This window comes from Centruroides vittatus, unplaced genomic scaffold (assembly GCF_030686945.1).
Source record: "Centruroides vittatus isolate TY-2023 unplaced genomic scaffold, ASM3068694v2 contig_18, whole genome shotgun sequence".
Classification (NCBI taxonomy): Eukaryota; Metazoa; Arthropoda; class Arachnida; order Scorpiones; family Buthidae; genus Centruroides; species Centruroides vittatus.
In genome coordinates this window covers 2,957,632-2,980,937 of record NW_027121101.1, presented here as the reverse complement: position 1 = coordinate 2,980,937, position 23,306 = coordinate 2,957,632, and the positions used below count along the sequence as shown (strand labels likewise).

At 29.7% G+C, this 23,306-nt stretch overlaps 1 protein-coding gene across 5 annotated transcripts in view; it reads left to right on the top strand.

Moving 5' to 3' along the window:
• Positions 1-23,306, top strand: part of unc79 (UNC-79 domain-containing protein) — a 115,957-nt gene that overhangs the window by 67,224 nt on the left and 25,427 nt on the right. For 3 of the 5 annotated variants that reach the window (XM_067263758.1, XM_067263755.1, XM_067263756.1), the window contains exons 21-32: positions 6,667-6,979; positions 7,067-7,245; positions 7,316-7,464; positions 10,661-10,818; positions 10,890-11,071; positions 11,168-11,357; positions 11,453-11,629; positions 12,569-12,691; positions 12,848-12,969; positions 14,523-14,582; positions 18,410-18,492; positions 20,318-20,360. In XM_067263758.1, the coding sequence (XP_067119859.1) occupies positions 6,667-6,979; positions 7,067-7,245; positions 7,316-7,464; positions 10,661-10,818; positions 10,890-11,071; positions 11,168-11,357; positions 11,453-11,629; positions 12,569-12,691; positions 12,848-12,969; positions 14,523-14,582; positions 18,410-18,492; positions 20,318-20,360 (1,779 nt within the window). The remainder of the gene's footprint in view (positions 1-6,666; positions 6,980-7,066; positions 7,246-7,315; positions 7,465-10,660; positions 10,819-10,889; positions 11,072-11,167; positions 11,358-11,452; positions 11,630-12,568; positions 12,692-12,847; positions 12,970-14,522; positions 14,583-18,409; positions 18,493-20,317; positions 20,361-23,306) is intronic. The other 2 variants (XM_067263759.1, XM_067263757.1) reach the window with 1 other exon arrangement.

Below are 23,306 nucleotides of genomic sequence, written 5' to 3'. Positions count from 1 at the left end.
TTGTGTAGTGTGTGTGGTATGACACCTGTAGAGGAGAGAACAACAGGTACAATAAGCACCCCATCCATCTTCCACAGATGACTTATTTCCTGGGCGAGTTCTGTGTACTTGATAATTTTTTCAGTGCATACGTTTTGTATATTGTGAGTGTTTGGAATGGATATGTCTATAATGTATGTGATTTTATTGTGTTTGTCAATGAGTGTGATGTCTGGTCTGTTGTGGTAAATTGTTTTATCTGTGATTATGGCTCTGTCGTAGTACATTTTGTGCGTGTTGTTTTCCAATACTGTCTGTGGAATGTATTTGTAATATGGTTCGTGGATGTCTACTAATTTGTGTTTCCTTGCAAGCTCTTGGTGTATTATATTTGCTACTTGATTATGTCTGTGTAAATAATCTGTTTGTGCCAAGAGCTTGCAACCAGAGGTGATGTGTTGTATAGTTTCTGGCATGATGTGACATTTTCTGCATGTGTCATTTGTGAGTGTTGCATCTTTGAGTATGTGTTTTCTGTAGTTTTTAGTATTTATGACCTGATCCTGTATGGCAATCATGAATCCTTCCGTCTCCCCAAAGAGGCATCCCCGAGCTAACCAGCTGTTTGACGCAGTTTTGTCAACAAAATCATGGGCCAGATCATAAGGATGCCTGCCATGGAGTGCCTTTCGAGCCCACGATTGCTTAATGGTGTCTATGCTTTTTATATGTTGTGTTGTGTCCATATGATGTGAGTGTAAGTTTAATGGTGTGTTATTCGAGTCTGCTAGAGTTACTGCTTTATGTAATTGTGATGTTTCTTGTTTTTTGTAGAAAAACTCTCGCAGTGACTGTATTTGTTTGTAGTGAAGGTTAACTATGTCAATCAGGCCACGTCCGCCATCTTTACGTGGAAGGGTTAATCTTTCTGTGGCGGATTTAGGATGATGTTGTTTATGCTTAGTAAGTGTAGTTCTTGTTTTCCTTTGGAGTTGCTCAAGATCTGTGTGAGTCCAATGTATAACTCCAAAAGAATATGTGAGTACTGGGATGACATATGTGTTTATTGCTTTAACTGTGTGTTTTGCATTTAACTGTGTTCTGAGAATAGCATTTAACCTACTTTGGTATTCTTTAATTAATCTTTGCTTTATTTGTGCATGTTCTGTTAGTTTGGCCTGTTGGAATCCTAAATACTTGTAGAACTCGCCCTCTTCCATGGATTCAATAACGTCTCCATTTCCAAGTGCAAAATCTTCTTTCTTCAGGATTCCTTTTTCTATGTGAAGTGTTTTGCATTTATCTAGGCCAAATTCCATTTGTATGTCCTTGGTGTATGAATGTGTGATTTGTAGGAGTTGATGAAGTTGTTTTTGTGTGGATGCATAAAGTTTTATGTCATCCATGTACATGAGATGTGACAGTGTATACTGTGTTGTTTTTTCATGCCTGATATTGTAGCCATATTGTGTGTTGTTTAACATGTTGGATAATGGATTCAAGGCTAGGCAGAACCAGAGAGGACTCAAGGAATCTCCTTGAAAAATTCCTCGCCTAATAAAGATTTGGTTTGTTTGTATGGAAGTGTTATGAACCCTGAGATGTAGTGTTGTTCTCCAGTGCTGCATAGCGTTTTGAAAGAATGTAATGAGTGATGGATGTATTTTGTACATGTGTAGAATATGTAGCAGCCAACTGTGTGGAACACTGTCGAATGCTTTTCTGTAGTCTATATATGCCATGTGTATGTTTCTGTGTTGTTTGTGTGCTTGCCGTAGAATGACTGAATCTATGAGTAACTGTTCTTTGCATCCCTTGTGATTTCTACGGCAACCTTTTTGTTGTTCTGTTAGAATGTCGTGTTCTTCAACATGTTTGTATATTTTGTTTGCAATACAGGATGTCAATAATTTGTAGAGTGTTGGAAGACATGTAATTGGTCTGTATTGTGTGGGGTCTGTGGTATTGTTGTTTTTAGGTTTCATGTAGGTGATGCCCTGAGTAAGAAAATTTGGCATGTCTTGTGGATTGATGATGATGTGTGTTAGGTGTTTAGCTAGTTCCTGTTGCAGGGATGTAAACTTTTTGTACCAGAAATTGTGAATGTTGTCTACACCAGGTGTCTTCCAGTTGTGTGTTCTGTTGACAGTGTATTGGAAATCATGTATGTTTATTTCAGCACAGGGCATAGTTGGTATGTTGTGCAAGTTTCTGTTCTCCTCGATCCAGCCTGCATCAGCATTGTGCGTGACAGCACTGGACCAAAGAGAAGACCAATATGTTGTGAGTTCTTCTTCTGTTGGTGTGCCACTGTGCTGTGTATCAGTGTTTGCTTTGTTATTAATTTGTCTGTAAAAGAGTTTTTCATTGTTTGTAAATAATTTATTTTGTTGTTTTCGTAGTGTACATGTTTTGTATCGTTTGAGTCTACGTGCTTTGGCAGCAAGTTTTTGTTTTAGTGTATCAATGTATTCTGTAATGTGTGTGTTGTGACGTTCATGTTTTGTGTGTGTTTTTATTTTCTTGAAAATGTTTTTGAGCTGTTTCCTTAATTTAGGTGTTATGTTGTTTTTAGTGTATTGTGTCAGCCTGCCTAATTGCTGTCTAATGTCATTTATTTGTGTTTCTATTCTTCTCTGCCAGGCAGGTTTGTGAAAGAATTGTGTTTTCTGTGTATTTGTCTGTGATTGTACTTTCAGTCCATGTTGTGTCACTACTGTGACTGCCCCAGCATAAACTAATGTATGAATGTCTGAGAGTGTAGAAATTGAATGAATGTAGTGTGGTAGTAAGTGAGTGTTTACATAATTTAGTGTTTTTCCTACTTCCTTCGACGTGTTGATTTTTGGTATTCGTGGTCTTTGTGTGGGATCTGTGCCTGTATATTTAGTGAGTGTTTCCTGAAATATAAGTGAGAGCGTATTAACTAAATCCATGTCTATGTTATCAGTGATGGATGAGGAAGTGTCTGTAGTATCATTAGTGGTAATTGTTGTATGTGTGTTATTATCAATGCTTGTTGCTGGATTATCCTGACAGGTTACATGATCTTCATTAATGTTAGATGTTTCTGTCTGTTGATGTATTTGATCAGCAACCTGTTGTTTGATAAGTTCAAGTGTTGTTTGTGGAATAAGGTTGTTGTGTATAATTGTTCTTTTTTGATCAACAACCCTTTGTTCGGTGACAGTGAGATGAGGATACTGTTGTGTGAATCTAAGGTGTAGTTGTTGTCTGTATGCTGTCATGTTTGTTTCGAGTTTTGTGATCGTGTAGTAAGTACGGATGATAAACTCATTCATTTCTACCGTCCATTTCATCCATTGGCGTGGTTTTCCAGCCTTTGTGGTCTGTGGATGCATTGCCACAGAAACACCAAGGCTGGGTTGGTTCCTCACATCTGTTGAGGGCATTGCAGTAGCCATGCTTGGGCCAGTGCTGCTTTCGCCAGTGGTAACCAAGGGAGACTGTGGCCTATTTTTCGAACGTGAGCCTCTGCCTAACTCACGAACGCAGACCTTGTTAACCCGGGCGACGTCCGAGCCGGTATCACATTTAGATCTGGTTACTACCATGATACATATCTCTGCAGAATGTGGGTGTGTGGTCACTCTTAGCTTCATTTCTCCCCATAGACCTTACTGGCATGGGTGTCCCTACCAGGAGCTTGTGCTCCAGCCTGCATTGCCCTATGGATCAGTAAAATTACTGGGGTCTGTGGTATTGTTGTTTTTAGGTTTCATGTAGGTGATGCCCTGAGTAAGAAAATTATTATTATTATTATTATTATTATAAAAATATTTAAAAAAAATTAAAAATTATTATATCAAATATAATTTTTTTCAGTTGTATTGTAAACTGATATTTCATTCATTGTAATATTTTTTATAGCATTTCTCCACTCTTAGTGGATATAAAGACGTAAATTTATTTACAGTATATGAAGATGTTATTAGTTATGTGATCATATTTTAACTAACACCAAATTCTTCAAACTCAAACTGGACAATACCTATGAATGTTTCAGTAACCTTACATCCAATTCAACAAGGTAATAAAACAGTTTAAGTGTTTCTGGTCTACACCAAAGGCCTTTCTCAGGAACAACCGTGTTCTAAAATGGAATGCTAACATACCATGGAACACAAACTTTAAAAACTGGGTTTTGTTTCTATAAAGTTCCGTTTGCCTGTATGTATTTAGTCAATCAAATTTATACAGTTTGCCTTCATTGTTACTTCCCTTTCAGCTCTGGCAGATAACATCTGTGCAAGGTTGCAGCTAACTGCACAATACAAACTCATACTTTTTATACCATATTTCAAAAATATCAATTGCTATTACTACTACCAATGCACACTAACATTTGTGTGTGTGACGTTGCTCTTTCTTAAAAATGAGTAGTTTGGGATTAGCATTCTTGGTATTGAGAAATGATTGATGCAGGTCTAATTTTCATAGTTTAAATAGAATTTATTCAGAGATCCTACAAATTGAATGATGTTTCTGTGAAAATGATACATAATGATAGATTGAGGTTTTACTGTAATTTATTTTGTTATCGGAATTGGTTTCTAACAGATAGTTTTGATTTTATGTATTTTTAGTTTGTACATCAAATGTTATGAAATGACTACTATGAGCATCCAAGCAAATCTGTTCACATTAACTTTTTTATTGTTAAACATTTGTTTAGCTCCTATGTTGGTACTCCTTTGATGTAAGAAATTACAATGGTGTTTTTTTAGTTCTTGAAGTATATTTGGATTTTCTTCATAAATTTTGGTTTCTGCTGTTCCCCAAAGGTAAAAATTAAGTAAGTATGAATAATCTCAAAAAAGTTTTGGCCTTCTCATTCATCAATCTCTAACTCTTCATTCATGCCATTGATTATATAGTAGTATGGTCAGTAATACTATCTTACTGAAATTACCCATTGTTTAGTTCATTCCTATTCAGTTTGTCAATGAATGAGCAAAGAATGTCAGAGCAGTAACAAACAGAGCTTGTTTTTATTCCTCTGTTGATAAAATGATGATTGATTGATGCAATTGACAATAGCAATTATTAGTACAACTGCAAATGAACCTTACTGCTAAAGTAAAAGTGGTTGGTTTTTGTCTAGCCTGGATCCTCCACTGTTGTCAATGACCATTATTGGTCCTCTAACTCATACTTATAATGACACTTTTATGTAGATATATAGAGATTATCTGAACACTGTGTAGAATAATTCTCAAAGTTTGTTAAATTGATGTGAGAAAATGCATTGCTCTTTTCCATCAGAAGGATGGTCTTATTACAAAATGGCAATGACACACAAGAGGCATTTTTTGTCATGCAGTTTGCTAACACAAACTTTATGATAATAGTGCATCAAGAAGTCTGTAAATGTTTTGAAATTGATTCATAATCTGGTCACAATATTAACTGTTGGTATAAGCAATTTTAAAAAGATGGGGTTGTACCTGAGGAAAAAATGCACTGATAAACTTTGTGTATCAAAATATAATGTATACTAAATTTGTCTAACCTTCCAGCAAAGTCCATAAAAATTGACATATGAAGACATAAATTATTGTTATCCCATACAATTCAAATGGCATGTTCTGCATGAATGATTAACCATGAAAAATTATATGTTGCGATGAAATCTTTTATGGTTAATCAATATTCTTTCAGTTCTACATGTAAAACCCAATGACAAGATTAAATATGATTTCCTGTTGAGATGCAAGATTTACATTGCATATAATGAATTTACAAACTACTTGATTTTCAATAAGACAATATTTCATTTGTGTGATGAAATGAATTGCCATAATGTGCCATAATATGCACTAAAAATGTACATTATGTCATACTTGTAGAAAAGTAATGGGATTCACCACTTAGTTAATCTTAAATTTTATTTTATTAGTAATGAAACATTATTGGTAGAGTTACAGTAAGAGAATTAGTAGAACATATGAATTTTCTTAATGACATTATGGCGGTTAGAATAATAATAATAAAATGCTAAAATATTAGGAAGGATTGATAAAATATGTTAATAATATAACTCCTGATCAATTTTTGTACTTTTATTACAGATCTTATACTTATTTTTTTTTTTAACTTGAATTTCTTGATTAAGTGATTTAAGTCTCTAAATTTTAAAAAAATTCTAAATCTGGTTTTCTAAAATCTAAACCCAATTTAGATTTTTGCAGTTTATAGAAGGGATATATATATATATATATATATATCCCTTCTATACAAATGGTAAATTTGTGTATGTATGTATGTATATATATATATATATATATATATATATATATACACACACAAATGGTGATATAGGTGATATATGTAGAAAGTGAAGAAGGGTTTTAGAATTTTGCATATATTAATTATTAATTATTAATTTATAATGTTGTGTATGTACAGATTTCTCTGTGAAATGATCATAATGTCATCTGTATATCTCATGTTAATGCTTTTCATGCCTTCCTTGCTCTCATTTTATGCTTTCTTTTCCTTTTAAATAAAAATTACATACAATTGGATGCAGGATACAATTTTGTCACATGCTTTTCCTGATTTTGTTCTACTTTAATTTCAATTTTTTTGTTCTAATAACTTAAATTCTGATAAGTAATTTATTATTTATTGAATAGTTTCTTATTCAAACTTTTTATTATATAGATTCCAACTGATAATCAGAGAATACTTGAATCTCCAATTCATATATCTCATGCTTGGAAAGGTGAAGAAACAAAGCATAACATTGAAGAAAGATCAACAGGGATGAAGACAATTGAAGAAAAGCAAAATTGGAATTTAAGCCAACAAGAAGATATTTCAAAAAGACATATTAGTGAAGAAGGAAGTCATTTTCCTATTTTGACTGCAACTGTTGAAGAATGTGCAACTGAATTAGATACTGTTGCCATCATGCCAACTGAACAAGTGGTTACTGCTCATGCTCGAGCTGTTACATTAACTGAAGATGACGTTGGTAAATTAAATTTTTAATATGATAATATATATGCACGTATGTATATCAATTATTTATTCAATGTATGTAATTTGAATTAATATTTAGCTAGAGCAAAGTGCACTGTTGTTTCTGCAACATTAGTTGATGAAAATGATCAAACAGTAACTAATCTGAAAGAAAATGATGTTGGATTTTGGCATACAACTCAAGGAAAATTTAAATTCACATTAGAAGAATTACCTCCTCAACTTCAATTAATTTATGTTTTGTTAAAGGTTTATTCAGTGATTATCTTATTATTTTATAATGAATATTATTACGTTAAAATTTACTGATTTTTTAATGTATTTTTAGGAACTAGATAACAGTAAAGATGCAGATATTCTTTATCATATACTCTCCTGTTTGAAATTAATGTGTCTGCATTCAGAAGTACTAAATAAAGCAGCACATGATCACAGAGGATTTTTAATTTGGTGTCAAGAAAATTTATTAATTCCTAAGTATGATTATAATTTAACATTTTAGAAAAATAGTACTCAAGCTTCAAATATTTAACACTAGATTATTTACAGGATATCTTTGAAAGATTTCTTTTGAATTATAAGAAATTAAATTTGTTGATATGTTATAAAATATTTAATTTGTGTTAATATTTAACATCATATATAATTACATGTGATAGAACTGACTCTATGATTAGAGTAATATAATATAATTATTTTAAAATCTAATAAATTTACATTAAATTCCAGTATATAATATAATTATTAAAATGCAAGATTTGATTAAACACTGTACAAGATATGCAAAATATTCTGAATATTAAACTTGTCCATTTATCCTACAGTTATTAATTATGTATAGATACAATATAGCTCCATTAAATGCATATTTATCGTATGAATTTTATATTCAGAATATATCAAATCAGGTCTTTAATTTTTTGGAGTTAATTTATTGAATTAATCTTTTATTAAACAAGTATTTTGAATATTTTTCAAAAAGCATAGGCTAATATAAACTTCTTAATAAAAGTACAATCATCATGCAATTTTTTTAAACAAAATAGAAATTCTGGAAGATGAACCTAATTCATTCTAAAATGTGATCTATGTCATTTTTCTATAATATTACAATTAGGCTATGTATTCAGAGTTTACAATTTATTTTTATCCATATCCACCCAATTTTTTGGGCTCATTAGGATTCCTTTTAAGATCCTTGGTGAGTTCTCTCCCAGTCAGTAACAGGCCTAAGGTTGTTGACTTGCAGAACGGCTCTCCCATAATGTGGGTATGGCTCCACCATGGTTTCTGTAATGTTGAGTTGCTATGGAGAACTTTGATGTAGTCCTAATACAAGAACCCTGAGCCCTTATTCAGATCCAATAGGGAATTTTTCATCTTGACTAGATTGGTTGTTTCCTCCTCTAATATTAAATGGGTTATAAAATGATTTAATCCATTTAAGTCATTTGGACTTAATCATATTATTCTGGCTCACATGCAATTTGTAGCTGATATTTATCAAACCTGTCTGATATTTGGCTGTGTTCCTTTGATTTGTGTGACAAATATGATTAAAGTTTACTTCACAAGCATTGAGAAAATAGAATCCACACAATTCAAAAAATGATGTTTTGATGAAATTGTTCACAATACACATATAGTGTTTTACTTTGTTTCTGTTTCACAATCAACCAGTAGATTCATTGAAAGTGTTCCTATTGGTTAAAATACATAGTGACCAGTTGCTTAAAATTGAAAGTAAAATCACATTTATTATTGGAAGCTTTCTTACTAAAATGCTTTGTGATTTTATTTTCCTTCAGTTTGCCTGAATGTTTATAGATCTGCTAGATTTCAAGTTTGTTTGGCTTGAAATAGAAAATCTGCCTGCAAACCATTTGCGGAAATTGATCTGTGCAATTTTACATGATTGTGAAATGACTGCCAAAACAGAAAATTTGCTATTTTGATGTGAGACTGCATTAGCTGATTTTCTTGGCATTAAAGATATTTTTGATAGGATTTCTTTGAGAGTTTTAAACGTGCTGCACTTGCTCATGATGTCAGTCTAGTTCTTATTTACTGGATTGACTTTATGCTTTGTTTTTATAGTTATTTTCCTGGGAACATTTGTTATACAAGGTTGCCTGCAGGGTGGCTCTTTCACTTTTGTTGTGATGTCTTGTCTGGATGAACTTTCAAAGGCTCTCAATAATTCTATATATGTCCGGGGCTTATGAGATGACATTGTTCTTCTCTGTATAGAAACATTTCCCAGCATTTTGTCAAACCTTTATCAAAGAGATTTGTCTCATATGAAGAGTTCATTCAGGTATAGTTACTTAAGAATAAGTCCTGAAAAAACTTGTTATTCCTTTTACTTGCAAGACTTTGAGGGGCTTCTCTGAGCTGCTGCTCTTTGTCAATAGGGTGTAATTTTATTTACTTTGATCAAGTATCTTGATGTATTGTTTAACTGGCCTCTCATTGATTTTACATCTTTAGATGGTACTTGACAAAGAAAGGCATATTTTCTGGTTGACAAATTCTGGAGTTTGCAATCTTATGTCCTATTTTGGATTTATATTGTAGTTGTCTGATCCAAGACTGCCAAAGGCCAAGGCAGTTAAGGTGTCACCCTATTGCTTCAGGATTGAATCTGGGCTAGCAACCCCAATAGTTGTTGGAATAGATGGATCCAACGTATCTGAAACAGATATGTTGGACCCATCACTCACTATCTGGCTGTTCCCATTTTGGGTCTAACTGAACTCTTGATGAGCATGGAAAAAGGTTTTATAATTGCCCACAGGTAAGAAGGAGTCAAAAATAAAAAAAGTCCCAAGATTGCCTATGCTGTCTTAATTTGGTGGACTAATGATTTGCAAGGATTGTCAAGTAAAGTTGCAAAATTGCAGCAAACTGCATGTATTGCTAACACCAGGACTATTGGGTATGACCTCAGGTAGTTTTCTTGAGATTCTGTTGGCCTTTCTTGTACTTCATCTTTTTATTCAGACTAAAGCTTGGAGGATCTGCTATAGGCTTAAGTGTATCCTTTAGTTTACAACCATTTTCTTTTGGTTGTTTGTCCTTGTTGGAGAACATGTTAAAACAACAAAAGAAAAAAAAAGTACATTTATAAATATTTTGATCACTAGTTATATCAATGGTTTTCAATCCATGGTTCGCGGAACACGGGTGCTCCATGAAGCCACTTCAAGTGTTCCGCGAAAAAACAAATATACAATTAAAAATTATTGCAAAAGAAAGATCAATACAATGTAAAATAATTTTTGTATGGGAATGTAATTAGAAAATACCAATGTTGTCATCTACTAGACCGAGTGTGCTTGATTTCAAAAGGTTTGCAACCCCTGCTTTAAAGCTGATGTATTGTAAGTGTTCCTTAGAAAACAAATGTCAAAGTTTAGTATTCTGCAGAAAACAATGTGAAAGTTTAGTGTTCCCCGACTTCAAAAAGATTGAGAACCACTGAGTTATATAATGGTCCATTACTGATTATTTATGAATTTTTACATTTTAAAATTGTTGATTTTACAATTAATGTTTTTATTTCAGTTTGACTTTATCCTATGAATTACCATACATCTTTCAAAGATATTACATAATGTACGTCATAACACTTGAATATTTATATTATTAATTTTGAAATTTTTATTAATAGTTTATGGAATCTTCTACAAGCTGAATTTTCACATATATCACAGTTAAGTGTTCCTCTTCTGTTACATTGTATAACATTACCTTGTGGAACAGATATGTTTTGGAAAGTCGTTGAACATGATTTTCATAATGATAATTGGAGAGCTATATTTGCAGCAGGTAAAGCTTTTGGTTTTGTTTTGCAAATTATTATATATTTTAATAAAATGATTTTTCATTTGTTTTTTCAGTGGAAAAAGTATCAATGATTGCACACTTTGTTGACTCTGCAGCAGTCAAAAATAGTCCTTTATTGCAGTCATCTTTAGCAAATGCTTTTACATATTTGGTAAGGTGTTTGGATGACGTACATCAAGTTATTGCACAACGTGCTCTATTAAATCTTGAAACAATTAAAACATCATCACTTAAGGTTATTAATTATTACATGTAACAAAATGAAAATATCACTTTATACATATTTAGAAATAATTATTATTAATTGTATGTATTATAATTTATCTTCTAGTTGTTTCTTTGGTGTTTAGAAGTACAATTTGACACTGTAATAGTGGATAGGCCAATAATATTACAAACCGTTTACCAATTATACAATCATTTAAGTGATCGTCGTTTCCTTACCTGGGATTTTTTCTTAAATCGTTTTGATACATTGTTTCTTGAAGCTCAGATTAATTTAGAAATGACATACACAAGAGGTAATTGTAAATATTGTATTTGAATTTTAGTAACATTTCTTTACAATAATTTAAAAGACTTAATGTAAGTAATTTATTCAGAAATATTTTTATAGATCTGAAGAATACCAATATTTATAGCGAGATGTTTCAGCGTAAACTAAGTCGTGCTAATGAAGCACTTTCTCACAATGCACGATCTCGTTCACTTATTGCTAGTATCGGCTCAAAATGGCCTTACAAACGAGCAATGTCAGCTCCTGGTGGAATGATTTCAAAGCAAGAAAAATGGGGTATTTAGTAAATTTATTAAGATTTATGAATAAATTTATTTAATTCTAAATACAGGAAATTTTCTGATTAATGAACTTGAGTGGACTAATATTTTGAATGTTTGATATAAGGAGAATTCCATACATAGAGAATAACAATAAATGATTAGTTATGATTCCACAAGTATAAAATTTATTTAGAAATAAACTTAAGTAACTATAAAGATGGGCAAAACTAAAGATGTTTGATATCTGTTTAATTTCTTTGCACTTTTGTTGTAAATCATTTAGAATGACACTTGCAGTCTCTTGTATGCATGACATGTTGCCAGAAATCAACCATGTTTCAAATAAATGATTATCAAAATTCACAAAAATAACTGTTTGCCACAAAGGAAAACTAAGCCTAAAAGTTCAGCTTTTAATGTCACAAATCTGTAGACAGAGAATAAGAAATCAGGAATGAAATTTTTAGTAAGCAAAACAGTATTGACGGTGTAAAAAAATGAACATAATTATTTTTAAAAAATAGCCCAATTGGCAAGAAATATTAGGATCTGGTAACTTGCCCTGCATCTATTCCAAAACACCCTCCGGGGATTGTTAGTTGTTTGATGTAGGGAGAAGTTTGTTATAGAATTTGAAATTAGGAAATTTCCTGTATTTGTTAAAAAGTAATAATTATTAAGTTTGTGAATAGAATAAGTATTCTTTGATTAAATTTATCATGAAATTCAGAAAATTTACATTCATAAATAAATATTCCGTAAAATTTGAATAAATCTTCTATTGTAATACTGTATATCATAATGCAACAAATGACAAAAAGTATAAAAACAGATTTCTTTATTATATTTTATATATTATTGTAATTTTTTTAACAAATGCTTTTACATTGAAAAAGTAAAACATGATTTAATATTCAATTAAAATTTATAATATTTTATGATATTTTAATAGTGGACAAAGATAAAATATACAGTAGACAGTCTTCTGCTCCTGTGTTGAAGCGCAAAAGTTTTAAACTTATAGCGGGAATTCATGGTGGACCTTTGACTCATTTACCTAACAGCTTTTATTCTGGTAATGTATTTCATATTTCATATTAGAACTATTAAATATACTGTATATTTGAATAGTTTTCAACCTTAAATTTTTTAAAGTTTATAATTTTTTGAAGTCAATTACTATTGAAAGTGCTTATTAAGTTTCAGTCATTTAAATATATTAAATATTTAGATAGTCAAGGGAAAGAATTGGCACAGGAGGAAACTCATCTACTGCATATAATACAAAAGTGTATGGATATGGAGGATCATGATAAAGAAACATCACACCTCTTGATATTTGTTTTGATGCATGTATGTAAAATTATTTATATTTTATTCAATTCTTGTAAATTTCTATGATTAAAATTTATTTGTAAATTGAAACTTGAATTGAATTCATATTCAAAAAATAAATTTAAAAAATTTTTGATAATTTTATTTTTCATAAAAAAGTAAGTTGTTAGTAAATGCTCTTTTTTATGATTTAACATTTTGTAGAGAGAACATTCTTTTCATTAAATTTTCATTTTCTTTAAAAAAACATGTTCTTCGAAACCCTTCAAAGAAATAGTCAAAGATTTATTAAACTTGTTCAATCAAATATCTTGAATGAGTGAAAAGAGAAAAAATAAGTGATAGCCAAGAATGCTAATCATAAAATCAAATACAAAGAATTTATATATAATACTGTATATGGTATGTTTACAGTGTATTTTAAACATTTTTATACATTGAATGTTTATACTGGTCTAGATTATTGCAGTTTTTAAAGTATTTAATTAATTATTTTTAAAAATTTAAAACATTGTAAAGACAGAGTTGTTTTTCTAGTAGTCTAATTTTATAAAATTTGAATGTACTATTTTATTCATGTTTATATTTTTTATTTTTAATCGATTTATTGTGTAGATTGATTCTAATTCAGTGGAATTTGGCATTTTTATATACATATATATTGTCTATAATACAAATTAAGTTAAAATAATTGGTTAAGAATTAACTGCAATGTAGTCAAGAGTAACAAGACAAGAATAACAGCATTTTGTATATTCAAAATCACTTCACCAAACTGGGGTGTATGGATCTCTGAGGGCCCACAGACCAGTTTCAGAGGTCCCTAAAACATTCAGAAGGTATCTGGTAACATGTTTATTTTCCTAAAAATATTCTAATAGAATTGCGAGTTTCATTATAGTAATTATATAGTACTTGTATTCATAGTAATTGTACTGAAAATAACTTGCTTTCCTCACAGAGTACATTCAATCCCTACCACTAATTTATATTTACACTTATGTACAGTACATAGGAATCATTTATGCATTCATCTAATGGAGAGCAGTGTATCAGTGGTTTTTGATGGCCCTGTGCATTACTTGATGAACCCTTTCAAGTACTTTTCTAAGACTTTTGGTTCTTCTTGTAACTAATTGTTAAATAAAAAAAACACTAAGTGTGTATTTTTATAAATTTGAATGGTTTTGAAAGTAAAAAAACTCAAAATTATTGTTATTTATTACTGTAAATTTCATTTAAAATATTTTAGATATTGCTCAGATCTTGATGTCTTTTATATTACAACTTTTATAAAAGTATATGTATAAAACCTTATATATATATATATAGATCTGTAGGACTTTGTAGTTTGGAAATTGCTGCATTACTTTAAATATTTATTTTTTTTACTTATTCTAGTATTTGTTTCAATATAAAATAAAAAATTAGAAAATGTGTAGTAAAAATAAAAGAAAAAATATATTCTGTTTATAATGCAATTAAATAATAATTTTTATTTAATATATAATTAAATGCGTAAAAGTAGAATTTATTTATTTATTATAAGTAAAAAAAAATGAATTTTATAGTTTCTTGCAACTCCTGATCAATCACATCCGTCTGAAGGAAAAGTAATTGGGAGAAATCAGGTAATTTGAATAACAACATAATTTTAGTAGTTTTAGTAGTACTGTAGTTACTTAAATTTACCTATAATTGAATCTTATTAATTCTGATTCTGATTAAAATAACTTAATGTTTCCAAATGAATAATGTTAGTTTTTTTCACAAGAACATATTAGGTAAACTGTACCAATAACAACAACAGACCAGACATCTTACTGATTGTTAAGCAAAACAAAAAAAAAAACTTTCTCATGCATATGGAGAATGAATAAGGTACTTATTGTGTCTATAGTTTTTTTTTTGCACAAAAGTCTAGAAACATTATGGCTTCACAATAGCACATACCTCACATTGCAGAAAGCTGCCATACTATACAGTCATATAGGCTCCCTACCTATATGTTTTGCACTACTGATGGAGAACTCTTACAGTAAAATAGTGAACTTTAGTAGTTACAAACAACAGAGTTATGACTGAACTAACATGAAAATTTGGTGAATTTTTCCTCTGGAATAAAGAAGTGAAATATTTGTAGCATGGTAGGCTGTAATACTTCTTACAGTAATACCAAAGGGATACCCTTTTTTATTTTTTCCAAATGAAAAAAGACCCAGTTAGAAGAAATGCATGGATTAATGCTGTACAGAGGCTTTACTTTTATTTACTTTGTCTGTCTTCATTAATTATAAAAGCATTCATAAGTTTTGATGGATATTTTATTTCCAGTAAACAATAATGTCTGTCACTGTCTCTGATGATGCCATCTCAGAACAGCATAGCTATTGCATTTATGAGCAATGCACTCTTCATTGAGCAGATATCTGTAGAGTTTGGATCAGCTGGAGATATGTATTGGTTTGTTTTCCTATATCTTTTTCTTGTTCCAAAAAATTTGTCTAAGCCTTATTGCTTGTTTGTATTATTCCTTTATTAAAGTAGCTGGTTTACTCCAAGATTGTGATAAACTTGTTATTGGTTCTATTTTTTTCTTTTTTACTAATAAAAAAGTAATACATGCTGCATGTTTGCATCTATCAAGAAGTCCTGCCCTGTTTGGGCAAAAGGCATTAATCATTTTCCATTGGTCATTAAGCTAAAAAATAATATACTGCTATTGAGTTAATATGTTTATGTTGATTCTTTTATCAGTTTCCTTATGTCCTATGTTGATGACAGCAAATCTTGCATGTACTTTTTCTTTTGCAATAAACATTAAAGAGATTTTAAAAACTTTTGCATTAATATTTTTATTTTTAAACATAAAACATACATTTTTATAAAAATGTATCAGTACAAATACATTTTTATAAAATTAAATTTTAATTATATTTTAAAAAATGATCAAAAAAGATATAATGTATATGATCAACTTTCTTTTGGGCAACTTGTACTGAAATTTGGTAGCTAGATTTATATATTTATGGAATACTTTTACCAAAAGCTGTATATTTTTGAATATTTTGAGTAACATTATGAAAATGGCCTGTTTATTTTAATTTTTTCCTGCTCTAATGGATTTCCTACAAAAAAGTTATCCTCAAAAGTGACAGGAAATAAAATTATTTCTTAAAACTGTTTATTGCATCTATGTAAGTACATGTGTTTGTAACTACATTTTTCAAATTTCCGCCCCATTAAGTGGGAGCACTTAATGGGGTGACAAGAAGAATGCTTTACCATAGCACAGACTAAAGATGATGAGACATAACAATTGAACATTTAATTGAGATTTTGGAATGAAACTGACTGAAAGATTATAAGTAGATTCTGGAAAGCTTTCTTATTCAGCCATACAATTAATGATATTATTACATCAGAATTAATAAGAAGTCTAACAATTAATAAGCTGAATTTGCAGCTCTTGATGATTGGTTTAGATGGCCACCAATGAAGTTGAAAGTTCCTTCTAACATTGATGAGATTCTTAAAAAACTCTCACAAAGAACTACTTCAAATGGAGTCACGTAACTTGCATATTGTCCACAATGGTTTTGGTGCTGCTTATATTTCAATCTATGCCACATTAAAGTATTAAGGAACTTCTAGATCATGTAGCTTATTGGTTTCATATATGCAGTACTTAGTAAGAAAACATTTTCATAGATTGAACTGTTGAGAATGAAAGAATCCATGACGCTAAGATACTTGTGTAAAATCAATAGGTCATACTTGTTTGTGGTGATATGCTTGTTGTAGACACTGGAAGTTCTGATGATTACTTTCAGCAATGTTGACTAAGAAGGTCAGTAGTACAGAATTGAAATCTGCAGGATACAAAAACCTAAAGAATAATTTTTAAGACTAAACAATATTTGTAAAATTGGGATTCTTGAGAAAAATAGTAATAGATTTCTTACTGTTTGTTAGGGAGAAGGATCTTAGATCTACTTCTTATATGATGAAATGCATGATTTATGTAACACAAGTTTGTAAGAGTTTATTAGAGATGATGATATTTTTGCTCTTCATTAGATTCGATAGATTTTAGCATTCTTACAAAGAAGAAAATGAAAAAACTCAAGGATCATGACTATTCTAGTTAATATGAAGAGTTTTTTTTATGACAAATAGCAAATATCTTTTTGATTATCTCCAGTCAATATTGTTTTGTTGAAAATTTACAATCTTTGCATCCATTGTCATGGACAAAAGATTTTTACTTGGAATAACTGAAGATGTTTCATAGATATATCAAGAAACATTAAAAGTGTCTGTAACAGCAGATTTGCTTAAGGTTGCATGAAATGCTACAAATCATACAAAGAAGCCTGATAGAGAAAAAGAGGGTTCTTGAAAGCATAAAATTGAGGAGAAGCAGAAGGAAGAAACTTAAAGAGAAAAGTTGAGGAAAGTGAGAAGAAAAAGGAGCAAAGGCAAGAAGAATTAGAAAAGCAGTTGACAATCAAAAGTTAATAAAAAACATAAGCAATTGTCTAAGACTGGCCTGCCAAAACTAAGAAATGAAAGAAATGTATGGAGCAAAAGCTCTTTTACAATCAGGAAATGAAATGCTGTATTTTGCAAATGAATAGCTTAAACAAGTATATAAACTGATCTCAAAGATAATGAAAGAAAGAGATATGAAAAATTTCTTATCAATAGTTTATCTTGTGTGATAATGTATTGTCCATTATTCAGTATTAGAATATGTTGTAGTTATATACACAATATATGCACACATATACTTGTCTTTTTTACCTACCAGTGTAGAATAAAATCATTTCAAAGCAAAAAAGAAAGATGCTAATAAAGACAATATTACATTAGGGCTGAAGTTATTTTGTTATATTTTTTTAATTCAAAATGATATGTAAAATTCTATCATGCACTGTATTTTCAGTGGCTATGTATTATATTTTTACTTGAAAATTCCTCTATTTTATAAACAACAAAATATATTTTATTTCATTTATAAATTAAGTTTATGAACATTTTATTAATTTATTAATGAACTTTTTATTTAATTATTCATCAAACAATATTTGCATCTATTTTACATTAATGTGTATATAATTAATTAATGTGCCTATTATGGAAATGAGATTTATTCATATATATTTATAAAAAACTTCAGAATTACTATTTCAAATTTTTTTTATAAATGTATATAAATAAATTATATAATAGTTAATAATAATTTGAATTGATCTTATTAATTAACAGCAAATAAACTGATTTAAGGCATAGTTTAGATGAAATTAAGTTAATAAATTAATAGCCGTACAAATTTATATCTGATGAATCAGTATAATTGTTTTTATTTATAATTATTGTAACATAAATGCAAATAAAGAAATCATATTTACATATTTTATTATTATTAAATCTCAAAAACTGTTTTATTTTTAAGCATTTAGTTCTTCGTCATATTAATTTATTGATGGGTTACAGTCCAACAGAAAAAGGCTTTCTCATTCCACCTCATAAATTAAGGTACATCTTAAATGATTTTTATTGTAATATTGAAATGTAGTTCAAACTTATGTCTGCAAAAATGTATGCTTACTTGATTTTAATTGTATATATATATATAAAACATTTATATATTTACTTACTGTTATGTATTTGGACTTAAGGCTAGATCTGGGCGGCCATGGGGATTGTGGCCGAGAGGGGACAGCAATATGAGCTTGGGAAGCATGTGGTCATTCGGTTCCTACAACTGGGAGACAATGTGTTATGTTTTTGTTGCTGTGACTAGTCGTAACAAAGACAAACTGTAATAAAGAGTATCTCAGTGTCTAAGCGTGGCTGCTAAACTAAGGCAGACACAACACTTACATTTAAAAATATCTCTAAAAAAACAGTTTTAGTTTTATAAATATCAAAATGTTTTCATTATGTTAAAATTAAATTTTCATTTTTAACGTAATGAAACTTATAAAATGAAATAACAACATTAATAGGAAATGCTTATCAAATTCTCTCCAAGAAGACAAATTTAGTGTGTATAATTGCTCTCTTTTTACTATTTTCTTAATTTAAAATATTACTTATTTAATTGAACTGAAAAAGCTCTAGCTGTTTTTTTAATATGGTATTTCCTACAATTATGATTACAAAGTTTAATACAAAAAAATTGAAATTCAGTGTATTAAACTTTTATTTGGTTTTACAGTGGTTTTTCTAAGTGATTATACATATAAGAATTCCATAGAGAATACTCTATCCATAGAAAATACATTTTACTATTAGAAATTGAATAGAAATCTTTGTAAATCTTCACCAATTGTTCATATCATGATACAAAAGAGTTTAATACAATTTTATTGTATACAAGATTTTTATTACATTGCTATTTCATCATATTATTATTAATTTCTGGTTTTTATTTCAGTCTCTGACATCTTTTTATCGCTAATTTTACTTATGAAAAAACTGTAAATATATTGCTTAAAATGCATATTACTATGTAGTCTCTCTTCAGCTGCATCATAAATGTGAACTATTAGTTACATTGCACATTCTGAATCCTAAAATTACATTGTAAATTTTACAAATGTAGAATTTTTATAATTACAGATTTTACGTCAAAACTTAAACCTGCATACATCATTTTAATTAATTTAGTTTTGCTTCTTATTACAGCCTTAGTGTAAATTTATAAAAATGTCAAAATTTACATTATCTCAAACTGTGTTTTGTTTATGTTGTTTACTCAATGCTGAAAAATTTAAATTTATCTTTTTCTAATGCCTTCAGAAAATGAATTATTTGAAGTAAATAATGCAATGAATGCACTCACATTCCCTTTACAGTCAATGTATACAGAAATTTTATAATGTTTACATAAAACCTTTAATAACGAGGTTGAGGCCAAAGTTTTAAACGTGATAACGTGTACATCAGACATTCAGTGCCACTTTCCTGTAAGCCTAGAAGTTTGACAATGGCGTTTGGAATGTCAAGCATGATTCCACTGACTTTCCAAACATCATTGTCAAACTTCTAGACTTACGGGAAGACGGCGCTGAACGTCTGACGTACACATTTTCGCATTTAAAACTTCAACCTTGCTAATGCTAATGATCTTTTATGTAAAATATGTAACTGTATGAAACTGAAGTGAGATTACATTGTCTGATGAATACTAGAGATTGAAATTATTTTTTATGAATTAAGAGATGATTAGTTTTGACAAGTTACAAAAGACTTGATTATTTTTAAAATAAAAATTTTGTTTATGAAAAATTAAATCAAATATTTATATAATTAATTTACTATAAAAAGAATTTATAATTTGCATTGTTTTATGCAGATCATCTCCAGTGTTTAATCCCTTTATAACATCAATTTCAAAGGTAATTATTTATATTCAAACAAATATTTTTATTTAAATTTTTGGTTCAGGTATTTTTAAATTCTTGAATTTGAGAATGAATTTTGATGTAGAACTAGTTGCTAATTTTTATTTACAACTAGTTATTAAGTTACTAGTACATAAAGAGTAAGTAAAGTTTGTTTTATTTACTAAGTAGAAAAAAATCTGATATTATGCTAAATTTATACAAAATGTCTATCAAATAATACAGTATTTGGAATAATGCAATCATATAAAATTATATTTGTAATAATGTGATCATAAAATAAAGGAAATTTAAAGAGTTAATTACAATATCAATTGCTTAGTCAAATGAATGAAAAAATTATCAAATGTACTTTAATTTTTATATTTTAAATGTTTGACTTTATTCAAATATTTAAATTATAAACAGTTATATAAAAGTGTATCATTTATCTTTCTTTTTTATTTTTGAATATAATGGCTACTCACTTGTTTACATTTATCATCATAGATTATTCATCTAGACCAGTGGTTCCCAACCTTTTTTTGACCAGGGACCACTTTGATTTCATTGTTGTTAGCAGGGACCACAAAGTTTAAGAAAAATAAACTGTGTCAATATAAAAATAAACTTTAATCAAAACTTTTAACATAAGTAATTGTTAAACTCAAAAGTAACAGTACTATTATAATAGAAAACAACATTTTTAGTAAAAATTAAATTCAGTTTGTATCAATATGGAAATAATAATTTAAAATGAATAAAAGTTTTAAATCTTTCACGGACCATATTTTAGCTCTTGCGGACCACTGGTTGGGAACTGCTGATCTAGACATACAATAAATAAACAGAAAAACTATTATTACTTTTTATATTTAGAAATTAAATTAAAGTTACTTTTCAATTATCCAGTTACTTATTTCATAAATAATTATAACTTTTATTTTAAAATTAATTTTTTGATTTTTAAGTTTAAGTAACAATAAATAATTTACATTTTTTTGAATAAATGTTCTTGTTTTTTTTCTAAATTTACAAAAATTTATTATTGTGACGACGGGGGGGTCTGAAAAGGTCGCAACCCCACTCGATTGTCACTAATAGGTGAGATCGGTATAACCGATATGTGAGAACGGGGGGAGGTCAGAAGGTCGTATCTCCCGTTTCCGACTCACTTGTCAAGGATGGCTGTTTCGTTTCTGATCGTTACGCGTTACGCGAGTGGATAGGAGGGGAGACAGATGGGGTCGACGATAAGGCGAAGCGATATTCGAGGCAAAGAGGAGACCATTTAACAATTATAACAAGGTTTATTAATATTTAACAAAGGACACAAGACAAAAAGCTGACTAAAGTCCCTAAATTGCGTAGGGTTCGAGAGAGAGCTTACAGTTTCGGTTCATACCTCATTATTAGCTCCTGATATAGTTATCACTTTGATATCCTTGAGGTGTAGATTAGTTTCCGAATAGGCACAGTTTTATAATATCGCGACTGAGCGCGGAGACGTTTGGAGAAGGTCCGAGTCGGTGATGACGAGCGACGGCGTTTGTCCGGCAGATGATAAGAGACTCCCCGAGGGGGTGGAAGGAGTGGCTTTTATAAGTTTTTGCCTGGGAAATCGGTCACGTGATCGTAAGCGGATGACGATTTGTGTCATAGGTGTTCCCGGGACTAAAAACATATGACGAGTTCGGACACTAAGTGTAAACTATCGTGCAAGATGATCTGATCTACAAGTTTTGAACAAAGGATTGTTGACGTTCATCTGGCCGGGGACGCATAGTTTCTCGTCCAGGGTCGTTTTTCGACAGGATGTTTATACTAGGGAAAAATTCCTAAATCGAATTATTATAAAAAGTGGATCTGGTAAAATCCAGATCTCACATTATTAATGCTAATAATAAAAACAAAAATGAGTTTTCATTTTAATGGATGAAGTTTTATTTCTATCAAAACTGAATTATAATAAAATAATTAAAAGTAATTTGGAATTTAAGCAGTGAGGAATTGCAGAAGGCATCCAGTTTTAAGATATAGCATGTTAATCAAATATAAATTGTTTTATTAACATTAAAGATGGAAACTACAATTGTTGGACAGTAGATTTAAACTTCTAACTTTTTGAAAATTTCTCATTTTGATTTAGCAGTTGCTCATTCACTTCTCATTGTTTAAATTCCAAATTAACCTCATATTAAATCATAGTGTTAAGTGTTTCTAAGAGATATTGCCAGAGATCATTTATCATCATTTAATGTTATCAAAATCTTTTAGTATAGATAAGTTTGTTTGTTTCAACTACAGAATATTGAGTTACTTTCTCTAAGATCAACAGTTTGAAATCTCTCATCTGATAGAAATAAAGTTTTAATATTTAACAATATAAATATCGTAATTGATAGAGTAATTGATTTTCTTGGGAACACAAAACTAATTTATTAATGAAGAAAACAAATGAAATAAATTGATTTAGATCTATAAAAGAATAAATATTAATTTGGAGAAAAAAATGAAAGTTGGCTCTCTCAAAAGTTCTGAAACAGAATGGTTCCATTAGTACTACACTCAAACCTGTTTTTGTGCGGTCTTTTTTTGTGCGATTTTTTATACGTGCAATGTGTTTTGTGCAGTATACCAATTTGATTGAAATTCATATACCGCACACAAAAAATCACACAAAAGAAATCGCACAAATAAAAAATCACACAAAAATAGACTGCACAAATCAGGTTTGAGTGTATTTCCTTTTTTATTAAAGATCTAGTCCTTCTTTCTGTCGGCCTTGGTGTGATAAGCCCTCTAATTGTTAAATCCTATTTATTTAGGTTATCTAACTCTATCCAATTTATAGTCGTGGGCTAAAAGCATTGTTTATTATTATTAGTACTATTTCTGTTCAAACAGTTTGTTGTGACCTTCTCTCATTATACAAAGATTCAACTGACGAAACTTGATGGA